Raw genomic sequence first — 14,710 nt, 5'->3', positions numbered from 1 at the left:
CAGCACCGCTGCCTCCAATCTCCGGCAATGCCTGAGTGCGGCCCGGCTGGTGTCATGTCCCGTCCCACCCCATCTCGTTAGTGGGAGTGACCCTCCTGTCCCGTCGGGGGAGGGGTGCGGGCGGCCACCCTCCCGTCCCGGGGGGGGGCTCCCAGTCTCATCGGGGGTGGTGAGTGATGCTAAAGCCCCAGCAATTAGCAAGAGGGTCCCAGCGAATCTGTCTGAACCTGCTCACTCCAGGTTTGAAAGTGACCAGGTTTCAGGTTGGTGCTGCTCTTTATAACTTGGCCCAACGGGCAGTCTGTTCCACTGCCTGTAAACTAGGGATGGATCCAGTGAGGTAGTGATGTCATGTCGTCCTCCTTGTTGGGCAAAATTTGTTTTTTGCTGATGATACAGTGACTAACCAATATTTTTGTTCAACTTTTTTTTTCTAGTTTCACTTAAAGAAAATGGAGTTTTCTAGAGAAAAAAGGTTGAAGGCAAGACTTGCTGGTGATAGACGAGGAGATCTGTATCCTCACAGCCTGCAGTTCTACCTGCAGCCTCCCACTGAAAATATTTCTCTAGCTGAGTTTGAAAATTTTGCCATTGATAGGCTTAAATGTGAGTAACACCATAAATCTATAACCCTCTTTTTTGCACTTTGGATAAATGCAGTTTGAGGTGATCCATAGTCAATGAGTGATACAATGTTAAGTGTTAAGGTGGGATGCAGGCTTATTTTGATGTCTGTTATCAGAGCTAGAAGACTCCCATGTAATGCAACTGTTTTAGCATCAGAATGACTTATATATAGAGTGTCATCTACTCTGCCTATATGTTTTATGTCTTCACTTGTACTTCTAGTTTTCTTTTCAAGCATATATTTCTATACTAATAATTTGTAATTTCTAGTTGACAAATACAGTTCCTTTCTTAAAAAAAAAAAAAGTACAACAAAATTTATTTTGGCAGCTTATGTGTGTGTGTGTGAATGCCCCCCAAATTTTGCTTTTTAATTTCATTAACGATAATTGAGTATTATGTACTGCAAAACACTGTATGTGAAAAAACACCTAATGAATTCTGAATAGCTGTTAAATTTGAACATGTTTGTATCACTTATTGTACAAATGTTTATGAACATTTGTACAAACAGGTAAAATGCTCTCTTGTTCATGGATGGTTTGGCTTGTTTGCATAAAAGAGAAGACAATACACATAGTTTACAGACTAAGGATAAAACACGAGCATAGAAAGAATCAGAGGGGAAGGTTCCAGGAAAACAATGATGGTAGTAAAATAGTATCACAATAGTATAGAATTTTCATAGCTTTTAAAATAAAGAAAGCAAATAAGGTGATAAATAGCTCTTAACAGTGTGATCTGGTAAAGAGTGATCTTTATCACTCTTGCACTGTCACTTTAATTTTAAAATTTTCTCTTGTCTGTGCTCATCTGTGGCATCTCAGCCATATTTAGACTGAAAGCTCTTTGGAGTTAGGGACTGTCTATTTGCCCAGAACAATGGGGGCCTGATCATGACTGATTGTCTCTGGGTGCTATTGTAACTTTGCTGCTATTACTACCATCTGAACAAATACCTAACTATGTGTGTGAACAGGTCTTTTTGTGGATGAACAAGAAGAACATTTGCTCTTCTGTCTGCTTGTTTAAAAATTTTGTTGTCCATTGAGAACAGAAACAGTATAATGGATGTTATGTGACCAATCATACACCTCGAAAGAGTTGAAGTGATCACTTTAAACCTCCCATATAGTGACATTTGTTCAAAGCCTTTTGACTACTTGCAATAGAAAAAACATTGGAAGAAATCAGAATTAGTTCATGATTGATTTGCGAAGAGAAAATAGTACTAATTAATTGGAAAACTAATTTGTACTTAATTTGACCATTGTAGTTAATAATATACTATGGAAATTAGGAATCATTCCATTGATGACAATAGGCTTTGAATAAGGCCCCAAATACTTAACTGTAGCTCTGTATTAGCTTATTCCTTTTAATTTCTTCTAATCAATTCAGATCAAAGGCTGTAATCCTGAAGGCAATTTTTTTGTTGATCAAAAGCTTGTGGGGATGTGGGAGAAGCAAATCTGAAACTCTTTTGGTCTTTTTCAGTCTTTAAAAAAAAAAATGGATAGAATATAGTTTTTCTTATTAGCATAGATGATAGAACTAACAAATTTTACATTTTAATAGATCAGGGGTCGGCAACCTTTGGCACGCGGCCCATCAGGGTAATCCTCTGGTGGGCCACGAGACATTTTGTTTACGTTGACCGTTTGCAGGCACGGCCCCCAGCAGCTTCCAGTGGCTGCGGTTTGCCGTTCCTGGCCCATGGGAGCTGCAGGCCACAGGGACGTGCTGGCCACGCTTCCCGCAGCTCCCATTGGCTGGGAACGGCAAACCACGGCCACTGGAAGCTGCAGGGGGCTGTGCCTGCGCACGGTCAACGTAAACAAAGTGTCTCGCGGCCCGCCAGTGGATTACCCTGATGGGCCGCGTGCCGAAGGTTACTGACCCTTGTAATAGATGTATCTTTTTATACTACAAGTCTTGCTCATGCTGATTTCATTTGTCTCCTCTAATTACTTTAGTGCTCAAAGTAGTTGAGAACCTTGGTGTGAGCTATGTGAAAGGTAGTGATGAGTACAAAAGCAGGCTGGAGCGTGAGATTCGAAAGCTTAAATTTCCATTCAGAGTAAGTATATAATTGAAAAAGGAAAAGCATAATCTTTTTACTATAGATTTTATTTTCCATTTACTGTCAAAAATAGGGATACACTTGTTGAATACTGAACTCAAAGCATAAATTCTATAATTTGAACGGTTTATATCACTGAATTTTTTTCTTTTGCCTATCAACTACTTTTTTTCTTTTTAATTTTCTATTAACATTTGTAATTTCTCTTCTGACCTAGTTGGGTCAAAATCTGGAAATTTTGCACATTCAAAACTCCGATCAAAGTAGGCTGAAAGCTGTTTGAGTGAGGTCTGCAGGATACTCAGTAAGGTTTGGAGTGCTTAATGCATGCTCTGTTTTTAAAATCACCCTCTGCTTCTAGCAGAGTAGAAGTTGAGTCTTTCACAGGAATTTTTGTTTTGTTTTGGTGTATTGGCATCATTTGTCCCAGCAATATTTTGTTCAACTCTGGGAATGGCATTTTCTAGGGCTGCCAAACAATTAAAAAAAATAATCATGATTAATCGCACGATTGAACTATAATAGAATACCATTTAAATATTTTTGGATTTTTCTACATTTTCAAATATATTAATTTCAATTACAACACAGAATACAAAGTGTACAAAGCTCACTTAATATTTTTGATTACAAATATTTGTGCTGTAAAAAATAAAAGAAATAGTATTTTTCAATTCACATCATACAAGTACTGTAATGCAATCTCTTGATCATGAAAGTAGACCTTACAAATGTAGAATTATGTACAAAAACCAGCTGTGTTCAAAAATAAAACCATGTAAAACTTTAGAACCTACAAGTCCACTCAGTCCTACTTCTTGTTCAGCCAGTCACTCAGACAAACAAGTTTGTTTACATTTGCAAGAGATAATGCTGACCGCTTCTTGTTTACAATGTCACCTGAAAGTGAGAACAGACGTTTGCATGGCACTCTTGTAGCAGGCATTGCAAGATATTTACATGCCAGATGCGCTAAAGATTCATATGTCCCTTAATCTTCAACCACCATTCCAGAGGACATGCGTCCAGGCTGAGGACAGGTTCTACTCAATAACAATCCAAAGTAGTGCAGACCGACATATGTTCACTTTCATCATCTGAGTCAGATGCTACCAGCAGAAGGTTGATTATCGTTTTTGATGGTTCTGTAATTTTTGTATCGGAGTGTTGCTCTTTTAAGACTTCTGAAAGCATGCTCCACACCTCGTCCTTCTCAGATTTTGGAAGACACTTCAGATTCTTAAACCTTGGTTTGAGTGCTGTAGCTATCTTTAGAAATCTCACTTTGGTACTTTTTTTGCATTTTGTCAAATCTGTAGTGAAAGTGTTCTTAAAATGAACAACATGTGCTGGGTCGTCATCATCTGAGACTGCTATAATATGAAATATGTGGCAGAATGCAGGTAAAACAGAGCAGAAGACATACTGTTCTCTCCCAAGGAGTTCAGTCAAAATTTCATTAATGCATTTTTTTTTAACGAGAGTCATCAGCATGGAGCATATCCTCTGGAATGGTAGCAGAATCATGTAGGGGCATATGAATGTTTAGCATATCTGGCACGTAAATACCTTGCAGTGCCGGCTACAAAAGTGCCATGCGAAAGCCTGTTCTCACTTTCAGGTGACATTGTAAATAAGAAGCCGGACTGAGTGGACTTGTAGGCAAAGTTATACACTGTTTTGTTTTTTGAGTGCACTTATGTAACAAAAAAAATATACATTTGTAAGTTCACTTTCATGATAAAGAGATTGCATTATGGTACTTGTATGAGGGGAATTGAAAAATACTATTTTTTTTTGTTTCATCATTTTTACAGTGCAAATATTTGTAATAAAAATAATATAAAATGATCACTGTACACTTTGTATTCCGAGTTGTAAATGTAATCAAATATATTTGAAAATGTAGAAAACATCCAAAAATATAAAATAAATTTAAATTGATATTCTATTGTTTAACAGTGTGATTAAAACTGCTATTAATCACAGTTAAATTTTTTAATCACGATTAATTTTTTTGAGTTAATTGCGTGAGTTCACTGTGATTAATTGACAGCCCTAATGTTTTCTTATCAGTGCAGAAAGAGCACACAATTCCTTGTTTGTGGGTATTTCCAAATAATTAGCTTTGGTTTGTTTGCAGAAATGAGTGTTTTGAAGGAAACTTTCTCCCAAATTATAACCGTTTTAATTCAGAGCAGGTAGTTGGATGAAAAGTTCCCCGGTACTATGAAGTGTATTCTTGCAATTTTCAGTTAACAGTAGGATTTTTTCCATTTGTCTTTTGATAATTCTTGTAGCACTTACTGACTTTGTCAGAAGTGTAGAAAGAATTTAATGTACTTTACATGTTTTACGGTGATATGACAGGAAGGTTGTGGGTCTTGCTATTTAATTTTGGATTTATTTCTCAACTTCAGTTTTCTTTTACTGCCATGATTCAGTACATATTTTCTCTTATGGAAACTGTAGGCTTTGGTTGAGGATGATTATGATGCAAGGAGGAAAGACCATATCTCTCATTTCATACTGCGCCTTGCTTACTGCCAGTCGTAAGTATTTTTTAAGCAAATATATATTCTTTTTAATATTTTAAGTATATGGTTTAAACTTTGTCACCTAAAGGCTGGTAATGTGGTACTAAATATAGAGACAAATTTTCTTTGTTTCAGGTATAAGCTTTTTCCCAGTTTAGAAGCTTAGTCAGGAAGAGAATTCATATGTGGTGAAAAATGACACAATAAAAAAAACTGGAATATATTTATATACTTAAAATTAGCCATGAATAAATTTATTCTGATATTTAAATAATGCACTCCCCACATAGTCATTGGGCAGTAATACACATAGTTTTTTATTTTTTATTTTCAAAGGCACTCAGCATTGATTTAACTTAGTTCCCATTGACATAAATAGGAATAGATTTAGCCTGCCTCTGAGCACTTTTGACTCTGACCCTCAGTAATAGACAAGTTGGTCTAAAAAGATTACCACTGTAGATCACTGCCTTATACATGGCCCCCAGTCATCTCTTTAAGCATAGGCCGGAATTTTAAAAAGGTGCCTACATGGATTTCATTGAATTTCAGTTGGAGTTGGTTGCTGAACTCTTTTAAGCAGCTTTGAAAATCTCACAATAAGTACATGCATGGGTTTAATACTGCGATCAAAAGGTAGAAAGTTTGCCTTTCTACATGTATGTCTGTGGACAATCAGGAAAAAGTATCCCAGGTATTGCAGTGGACATGTGAAAAGCAGTCTTCCAGGTAGCCAGATCCCAAAACATGCAAGTTTTTACAAATCAGTATGATTTCTTGAATTCTACCCCAGAAGGTAACAGTAAACAAATGCAGTCTTTGCAATTCTGTTGTATCATGTTCCTTAAGGTCAACGCCAATAAATCAGCTATGTTTCACACATTGTATACCTTTGAAGTTTTCTCCATAATCACCCCAGGTAGAAGTGTTGCATTAATGGAATCTCATACTCTCAAAGATATGAGTAACTCCTGTGAGGTCCAGTGGCAGTGGTCGCAGTTGTGTAGCCAAACAGATATGGAGGGGTAGGAGAGAGGAGCTTCTGGTTATAAATCGGCAATTCCTGAGAGCAGTCGGGGATGCAGAGGGTCTCCCAGAAAAAACATCTCCTTGACAGGAGGCTATGAAACTACCCAGTAATATACATACAACCTGGCCTGACATCTTAGATTCCTTCACTTGACTACCAGATTTGCTTCTGTCTTGCCTTAAGTTTCAACCATGCCTGTATCCTGATCTCTACATTCAGAGCAGAGACTACACTATTTGGGTGTAACTAAGGGCACGTCTGCATGGTGTGGTAATGTGCATCAGTGGGATGTGAATTCTAATGTGCACCAATGTATTGTATTCTGAGTGGCCCATGTAGATCCTATTTTAGTGCACACCAGCAGGGTCTACACAGATCAGTTGCATGAATTCTAATGTGCACTCTCCCTGGTGTGCATACCACAATATGTAAACAAGCCCTTAAAAGCAAAATCTGAATGACACTGTAGCCCAAACTTCATTGCTTTTCCCACTGGCATCACTACATAATGACATCATAGCAGCATGCACAAGAGACGTTTAGGGCAGATGAGTAATTGTCAGTATTGCCGTTTGGGATCTCTGAGAGTCAAAAATGGGGCCATCCAAGTACAATCCTGTCTTCAGTCATTGTCTGCAGGTCTCATAGTTGCTTAAAATCAGCAAATAAGTAATTTTTAGTGGTCCCCGTGAATTGATACTCAATCTCCAGTCAGTTAAATGTTACTTGTACTTTAAAAATGCATAGATTGCAGGAGATTTTCATTAGTGTAGTATCAATTGTTCTTCTTTGAGTGTTTGCTCATATTGATTCCAATTAAGTGGGCGCGCGCCGCGTGCACAATCGTTGGAAGATTTTTACCCTAGCAACTCTCGGTGGGTCGGCTGACGCGCCCCCTGGAGTGGAGCCCTCACAGCACCGGATATATGCCCCTGCTGACCCAGCGCCCCCTCAGTTCCTTCTTACCGCCCGTGATTGTCGTTGGAACGGTGGAGAGCGGCGTAGCTGACCTCCACATCCCTAGCTTTGGCATTGTCTTATAGTTAGTTCTTAGTGTAGTTTATTAGTTTAGCAGTTTTTAGAGTAGTCTTAGTAAGTTTGTATATAGTATATTAGTGTATATAGTTATACATAAGTTGGGGTATCGGGGTTTATCCCCGTTCCTCCGCCCTGGTACCAGGGCTTATGCCCAAGTCTCCGAGTTTCAAGCCTTGCTCGGCCTGTCTCAAGCCGATGCCCATTGGAGACCCCCATGACTCCTGTCTGAAGTGCCTGGGGGAAGCTCATGTACCTGACAAGTGCTGCATCTGCAAGGCTTTCAAGCCTCGGACAAAAAAGGAGCAGGACTTCCGTCTAAAACAGCTCCTGATGGAAGCGGCACTTAGCCCGATGCCCCCGGCACTGTGCGCAGACCAGGCACCGTCGGTCTGCAGCATGCCTCCGGCAACGGAGCGACCCAGCACCAGCCAGGTACCTCGGCACCAGATGTCTCCGGCACTGGTACAGATGCAACACCGCTTGCTGTCTCCGTGGCCCAAGAAGCAGCACAAACCACCTGTTGCTCCTCCACAGGTGCAACCACCGCCGGCGACCTCAGTGGAGCAGCGCGCTATACTGGACCACACTGCGAAGGCGTCAATTCCGGCGCCGCAAGCGCCATTGAGTCTGGTGCATATAAGCTCCCTGGTGCACACCGTGGTTGAGCTGGGCCTGCCATCCACTCCGGAGACCTTCTCCACTGCTCGCGACCTGATCGTGCTGACTGAGCCTGCACCGTCTCACCCTCTGGCACCACCGGTGCAGACTGTCCCATCCATAGGGAAGCCCGCCTTCATTCGACCTCCTTTGCAGAGCGAAACAGCTCGGCACCGCTCTCAATCCCGGTCCGATCTCCATCTCGGCGCCGGTCGTACTCGCGGCACCGCTCCGCCTCCTGGAGGTCTCCCTCCCAGTACGATCGGTACCGATCCAGCTCCCGGCACCAGTCCTGGCACCGCTCATTGTGCAGTCGGTTCCAGCACCGCCTGCACCGTCGGTCGTCGTCCAGATCCAGATCGACCTCCAGGCACGTTACGATCGTCGGTCCCGCTCCTGATCACGGTACTGCCCAGGACACCGGCACCGGTCCCCAGCTCTCACGCGTGGACCAGTAGATGGCGCCGGGTCAACGCAAGGAGTGCGTTCGGCACCGCCTTGGCCTTCTCGCCCAAACTCTGTGTCGTCCCAAGCGGAGAGTGGCTATAATATCCAGGGCCAAAACATTGATGGCGCTAGCCAGGGGCCAGATGTAGGACAGAATCCCGACCAAGGTCCTCCACAATGGTCTTTCTGGACCCCTTGGACATATCACCAAGTCCAAGGTTGCCCCTCAGGCGCTTCTCGCTCGGCTCATTCGGAGCCTAGGGTACCTGGGGCAACTGTTAGCCGCCCTCCCCCAATAGCTTCGGAGGCAACTGCCCTACCGCCTGAGCAGGCTGATGCCCCTACGGTTGTGGACTTAGGGCAGCCAGACCCTCCTCAACCTAACCTTCCCCAGGACCCACTAGTCCAGGGATTGTCCTCCTCATCCTCACCTGACAATACCATGGCAGGCACGCCCTCCTCTGGTCCCTCACCTATAGATCTTCGTGCACACCAGGACCTCCTTCGTAGGGTGGCACAGAACATGAATCTGCAGGTGGAGGAGGTGGCGGAAGTTGAGGACTTGGTGGTGGACATCTTGTCGGCCGATGCCCCCAGGCGGGTAGCTTTGCCCTTCATTAAGACCATTCAGGCGAATGCCAATACTATCTGGCAGTTGCCGGCGTCCATCCCTCCCACAGCAAGAGGGGTGGAAAGGAAATACATGGTGCCATCCAAAGATTGAGTACTTGTATGTGCACCCCCAACCTTGCTCCCTTGTTGTACAGTCTGTAAACGAGAGGGAGAGACATGGCCAACAAGCGCCCGGACGTTAGGCGCCTGGATCTCTTCGGGCATAAAATCTACCCAACTGGTGGCCTACAGCTCAGGGTAGCTAACCAGCAGGCCCTCCTGAGCCGTTATAATTATAATACCTGGAACTCGATGGGGAAATTCAAAGAGCTGGTTCTCCAGGGGTCCAGGGAAGAGTTTTGGGCCTTGCTCAAGAAGGGCAAGAAGGTGGCAAGGACATATCTGCAGGCAAAGGGGGGGCTTCGGCCCATCCTGGACCTACGCAGACTCAACAAATTCATGGTAAAGTTGAAGTGCCGCATGGTTACCCTGGGAACTATTATCCCATCCCTGGATCCTGGAGACTGGTACGCTGCCCTCGACATGAAGGACGCATACTTCCACATAGCAATTTACCCTCCACACAGGCGGTTCCTTCGCTTTGTGGTAAGACAGCAGCATTTCCAATTTGTGGTCCTCCCCTTTGGCCTTTCCACAGTGCCAAGGGTCTTTACAAAATGTATGGCTGTCATAGTGGCCTGGCTCCGGAGGCATCAGATCCAAGTGTTTCCGTACCTCGACGACTGGCTCATTCGGGGTCGGTCTGAGCTACAGTGCGGTCTCACGTTCGCTTCGTCATGACCTGCTTCAGGCAACTGGGCCTGCTGCTCAACGCCGAAAAGTCCACTTTGGAGCCAACCCAAAAAATACACTTCATCGGGGCAGTCTTGGACTCGAATCTCGCCAGGGCGTGCCTACCGCAGACCCACTTCCAGTCCATGATAACTCTTATCCACGCCCTCTGAAGCTTCCCGACCTCAACAGCACGCACGTGCCTCGGTCTTCTGGGCCATATGGCCTCATGCAATTTCGTGACCAAACATGCCAGACTACGCTGCCACCCACTTCAGATCTGGCTCTCGTCAGTATACCGCCCAGGCTGGGACAGTTTGGACACAGTACTCACGGTGCCGACGAAGGTCTTGTCCTCTCTGGGTTGGTGGCTAAACCCCAACCTGGTTTGCGGGGGGATGCCATTCCATGCCCCACAGCCCTCTCTAGTCCTCACCATGGACGCGTCCTCTCTGGGCTGGGGCGCTCACCTCGTGAACCTTCGCACACAAGGCCTTTGGTCCGCACAAGAAATATCCCTGCATATCAACGTTAGGGAACTGAGAGCAGTACGCCTAGCGTGTCAGGTATTCTGTGAACACCTCCAGGGCCATTGTCGCAATCTTCACAGACAACACAACGGCCATGTTTTACATCAACAAGCAAGGTGGAGCGCGGTCGTCCCTCCTCTGTCACGAAGCCATACATCTCTGGGAATTTTGCATAGCTCAATTAATCGACCTGGTGGCATATTTTCTCCCAGGAGTCCAGAACACCATGGCAGATCGCCTCAGCAGGTCCTTCCTGGCTCATGAGTGGTCGATACGTCCGGACGTTATTCATTCTGTTTTCCGGAGGTGGGGATTTCCCCACATAGACCTTTTCACCTCTCGCGAGAATCGGAAGTGCTAAGTGTTCTGCTCTCTCCAGGGACGTTCCCCGGGATCCCTGTCAGACGCTTCCTGATACCGTGAAAAGACCACCTGCTCTATGCTTTCCCTCCATTTCCGTTGGTCCAAAAGGTCCTCCTCAAGTTACGCAGAGACAAGGCCCGCTTAATCTTGATCGCTCCAGCGTGGCCCAGACAATGCTGGTACACCACGCTCCTCGATCTGTCTGTGACAGAACCAATCACTCTACCATTGTGGCCGGACCTGATCACTCAGGAACACAGCAGGTTATGTCATTCGGACCTGCAGTCTCTCCACCTGACTGCGTGGCTGCTGCATGGCTGACCGAATCCGAGCTGCGTTGCTCCACTTCGGTGCAGCAGGTGCTCTTGGGGAGCAGAAAGCCATCCACTAGGTCCACATACATGGCCAAATGGAAGCGTTTCTCCTGCTGGTATGCCCTAAACAACACTGTCCCTACGGGGGTACCAGTACCTACCATCCTGGACTATCTCTGGTCCTTAAAACAGCAAGGCCTAACTGTCTCATCTATCAGAGTCCACCTAGCAGCAATCTCCGCCTTCCACCCAGGCGAGAACAGGCGCTCAGTCTTCTCCAGTCCCATGGTCAGCAGGTTCCTTAAGGGCTTAGAACGTCTGTAACCACAAATTCGTCAGCCGGCCCCTATGTGGGACCTCAATCTAGTCCTAGCTAGACTCATGGGTACCCCCTTCGAGCCCATGGCCACCTGCTCGCTTCTGTACCAGTCCTGGAAAACAGCTTTCCTCATCGCTATCACATCGGTGAGATGAGTCTCAGAACTTAGGGCCCTTACATCGGACCCACCATATACGGTGTTCCATAAGGACAAGGTACACCTGCGACCACACCCCGCCTTGCTCCCTAAGGTGGTGTCTGCCTTCCATGTCAACCAAGACATCTTCTTCCCAAAGCCGCACGCTTTGCGAAGGGAGCAACAGCTACATTCCCTAGACGTTCGCAGGGCTCTTGCTTTTTACATTGAGCAAACGAAGCCGTTCAGAAAGACATCCCAACTGTTTGTAGCGGTGGCAGACCAGATGAAAGGCCTTCCGGTCTCTTCGCAGCAAATATCGTCTTGGATTACTTCATGCATCCGTGCATGTTACGACTTAGCTGGTGTCCCAGCTCCACGACTTACTGCCCATTCCACTCGGGCCCAAGCTTCTTCCTCTGCCTTTCTGGCTCATGTGCCCATACAGGAGATATGTAGGGCAGCGACTTGGTCATCCGTGCACACTTTCGCATCCCACTATGCCATAGTGCAGCAGTCCAGGGATGATGCGGCATTTGGCTCAGCGGTCCTTCACTCCGCGACATCCAATTCTGACCCCACCGCCTAGGTAAGGCTTGGGAGTCACCTAATTGGAATCGATATGAGCAAGCACTCGAAGAAGAAAAGATGGTTACTCACCTTTGGGCTTGTCTATACTTACCGCGCTGGTTCGGCGGCAGGCAATCGAACTTCTGGGTTCGATTTATCGCGTCTAGTCTGGACGTGATAAATCGAACTCAGAAGTGCTCCCCGTCGACTCCAGTAATCCTGCTCGCCGCGAGGAGTACGCGGAGTCGACGGGGGAGCCTGCCTGCCGGGTCTGGACGGGGGTAAGTTCGAACTAAGGTATGTCTACTTCAGCTACGTTATTCACGTAGCTGAAGTTGCGTACCTTAGTTCGATTTGGGGGTTTAGTGTAGACGAAGCCTTTGTAACTGTTGTTCTTCGAGATGTGTTGCTCATATCCATTCTAAACCCACCCTCCTTCCCTGCTGTCAAAGTAGCTGGCAAGAAGGAACTGAGGGGGCGCTGGGTCGGCAGGGGCAAAATGCCGTGAGGGCGCCACTCTCAGACCCACCGAGAGTTGCTAGGGTAAAAATCTTCCGACGATCATGCACGCGGCACGCACCCACCTAATTGGAATGGATATGAGCAACACATCTCGAAGAACAACAATTACAAAGGTGAGTAACCGTCTTTTTTTAATGTGTAGACGTGTTGTACATATACACTTTCTTGTTTCATAAACTCCATTAGTGATTCCAACCAGCAACGTACATAATATAATTCTTAAAACAAAGTTCTGACTATCTACTTAAGATGGCAACGTATCATTTCTTAAGGGACACTGTTAACTTGTAAACCAGACTCAACATTTCATAAATTGGATGTTTTTCTAAAAGATATATTCAGAAAGTTATTTGGGGGAAGTTCTTTGGCTTGTGTTCTACCAGCGATCAGACTAGATGATCACAATGGTCTCTTCTGGTCTTGGAATCTATGAATATGAGGAGAACCTCCTTTAGTTACAATTTAGATTTAGGATTATTAAATTAAAAAACTAGTGAAAACATTTCTATTGGGTATTTATGCATTTTACGCCATTTTGTGTACTGTGAATTTTATTTCTCGTTAAGTTAGTTTCTCCCTTGCTGAAAAGCCCCTCATCTTTAAAAAGGCAAAATGTGTTAGAAAAAATATGTTGAGAATTTTTTAAAATCTGAAACTGGATGCTTTTTGAAATAAGACGGATGTTGATGATGCCCCTCAAATTTCCAATTTCTTTGTTTTAAAAAAAAGTTTGGCATTGTGGGATGCAGTGTTATGTAGTGGATAGAGCACTGGATTCAGGCTTGGGAGACCTGGCTTCTATTCCGAGCTCAGCCACTGACCTGCTGGGTGACCTTGAGAAAGTCACTTTACCTCCCTGTGCCTCAATTTCACCTTCTGTAAAATGGAGATGAGTCTTTGTAAAATGCTTTGAGATCTATTAATGAAAAATGCTATGTAAAAGCTAGGTGATGGAATTATTTCAGGAAAAAAGCATGCATATTGCAGTATTCTGTAACTTTGTGAGGGTGATGTGCCTTCACACAGGCTGTTCTGAGCTAAATGCTAACAGTGTGGTATTGTTGTGGAAAAGTTCGTTAGCCAGTTTCCATCCTATGTAAATTCTGTTTCTTCCTTTGGGAAGATATAATTAATGGTTAATAGTGAAAGAGAAAATAGAGAGAAGGTGGGTGAGGTAATATTTTTTATTGGACCAACTTTTGTTGTGGGGAGAGGCAAGCTTTCAAGTTTACACAGAGCTGTTTTTCTGTCTCCCTCCCCCCACCCCCCAACAGAAGTTGGTCCAATAGAAGATATTACCTTACCTTGTTTCTCTAATATCCCGGGACCAACACTGCATGCAAAAAGGACAAATAAACATCTTAAATTTGTAATGGTTCTTGAATGGAAAGATCTTGAACTGACACACAAACTGTACAGGGTAATCTGTTATTCACCACTGAAATGCAGCCTTATCTGAGATGAAAGCTGCCATGCACTGATAAATTGACACTACTCAATAGATAAGAACAGGAAGTGAATAGTACAGGAAAAACTTTTTGAATTAAATGTTATAAGGCGGAGAAACAGAGCTTGGCACAGAGCAGTGATTGTATAGTTGCTGTTTGTTTAGTGCTAAATTTGGAGTCCATGTTACAGAAAAAGTTTATAAGTAGGTTGGATCACAAATTTTGTGCAGAATTAATTCATCTAATTGTCTGCAAGGAGGATGTGTTTATAGCTAAAATACTTGTGGGGGTAGAGGGTGGTGTGTACTTGTTTTTTCTTTAGTGGTTCAACAGTGTCACCCAGAGGCAAAAAATGTGCATTTTTCATTTTTTCTTTCTCTGGTTCATTGCTAAATTATTTGGATTGAATATCACTTTTTTGTATTTGTTTCTCTGCTGGGCTTTAGTTGTTGTACATATTTGGAATGAACATAAACTTTACTTGTGAGCACTAATACCACCATCCTCCCTGTCAGACCTGTAGCCTGGGTATCATCTTTGACTTTCTCTCTAGCTCCTTTCCTCCAGTCTGTGCCTAAATCTTGCTGATTCTTCCTGCATAGGGTTACCATACGTCCGGATTTTCCCGGACATGTCCGGCTTTTGGGGGTTCAAATCCCCGTCCGGGGGGAAATCCCCAAAAGCC

At 44.4% G+C, this 14,710-nt stretch overlaps 1 protein-coding gene across 1 annotated transcript in view; it reads left to right on the top strand.

Moving 5' to 3' along the window:
- Positions 1 to 244: 244 nt before the first annotated feature.
- The window catches only part of PRIM2 (DNA primase subunit 2), a 276,288-nt gene continuing 261,822 nt past the window's right edge, over positions 245 to 14,710 (top strand). Inside the window, exons 1-5 of the mRNA XM_034766895.1 lie at positions 245 to 263; positions 438 to 606; positions 2,604 to 2,707; positions 5,183 to 5,262; positions 7,414 to 8,377. Of these exons, the coding sequence (XP_034622786.1) occupies positions 453 to 606; positions 2,604 to 2,707; positions 5,183 to 5,262; positions 7,414 to 8,377 (1,302 nt within the window). The 5' untranslated portion in view covers positions 245 to 263; positions 438 to 452. The remainder of the gene's footprint in view (positions 264 to 437; positions 607 to 2,603; positions 2,708 to 5,182; positions 5,263 to 7,413; positions 8,378 to 14,710) is intronic.

The sequence above is a fragment of the Trachemys scripta genome, chromosome 3 (genome assembly GCF_013100865.1).
Source record: "Trachemys scripta elegans isolate TJP31775 chromosome 3, CAS_Tse_1.0, whole genome shotgun sequence".
Lineage (NCBI taxonomy): Eukaryota > Metazoa > Chordata > Testudines > Emydidae > Trachemys > Trachemys scripta.
The sequence above is the reverse complement of the archived record's forward strand: the minus strand, read 5'-3'. Positions and strand labels throughout refer to the sequence as shown.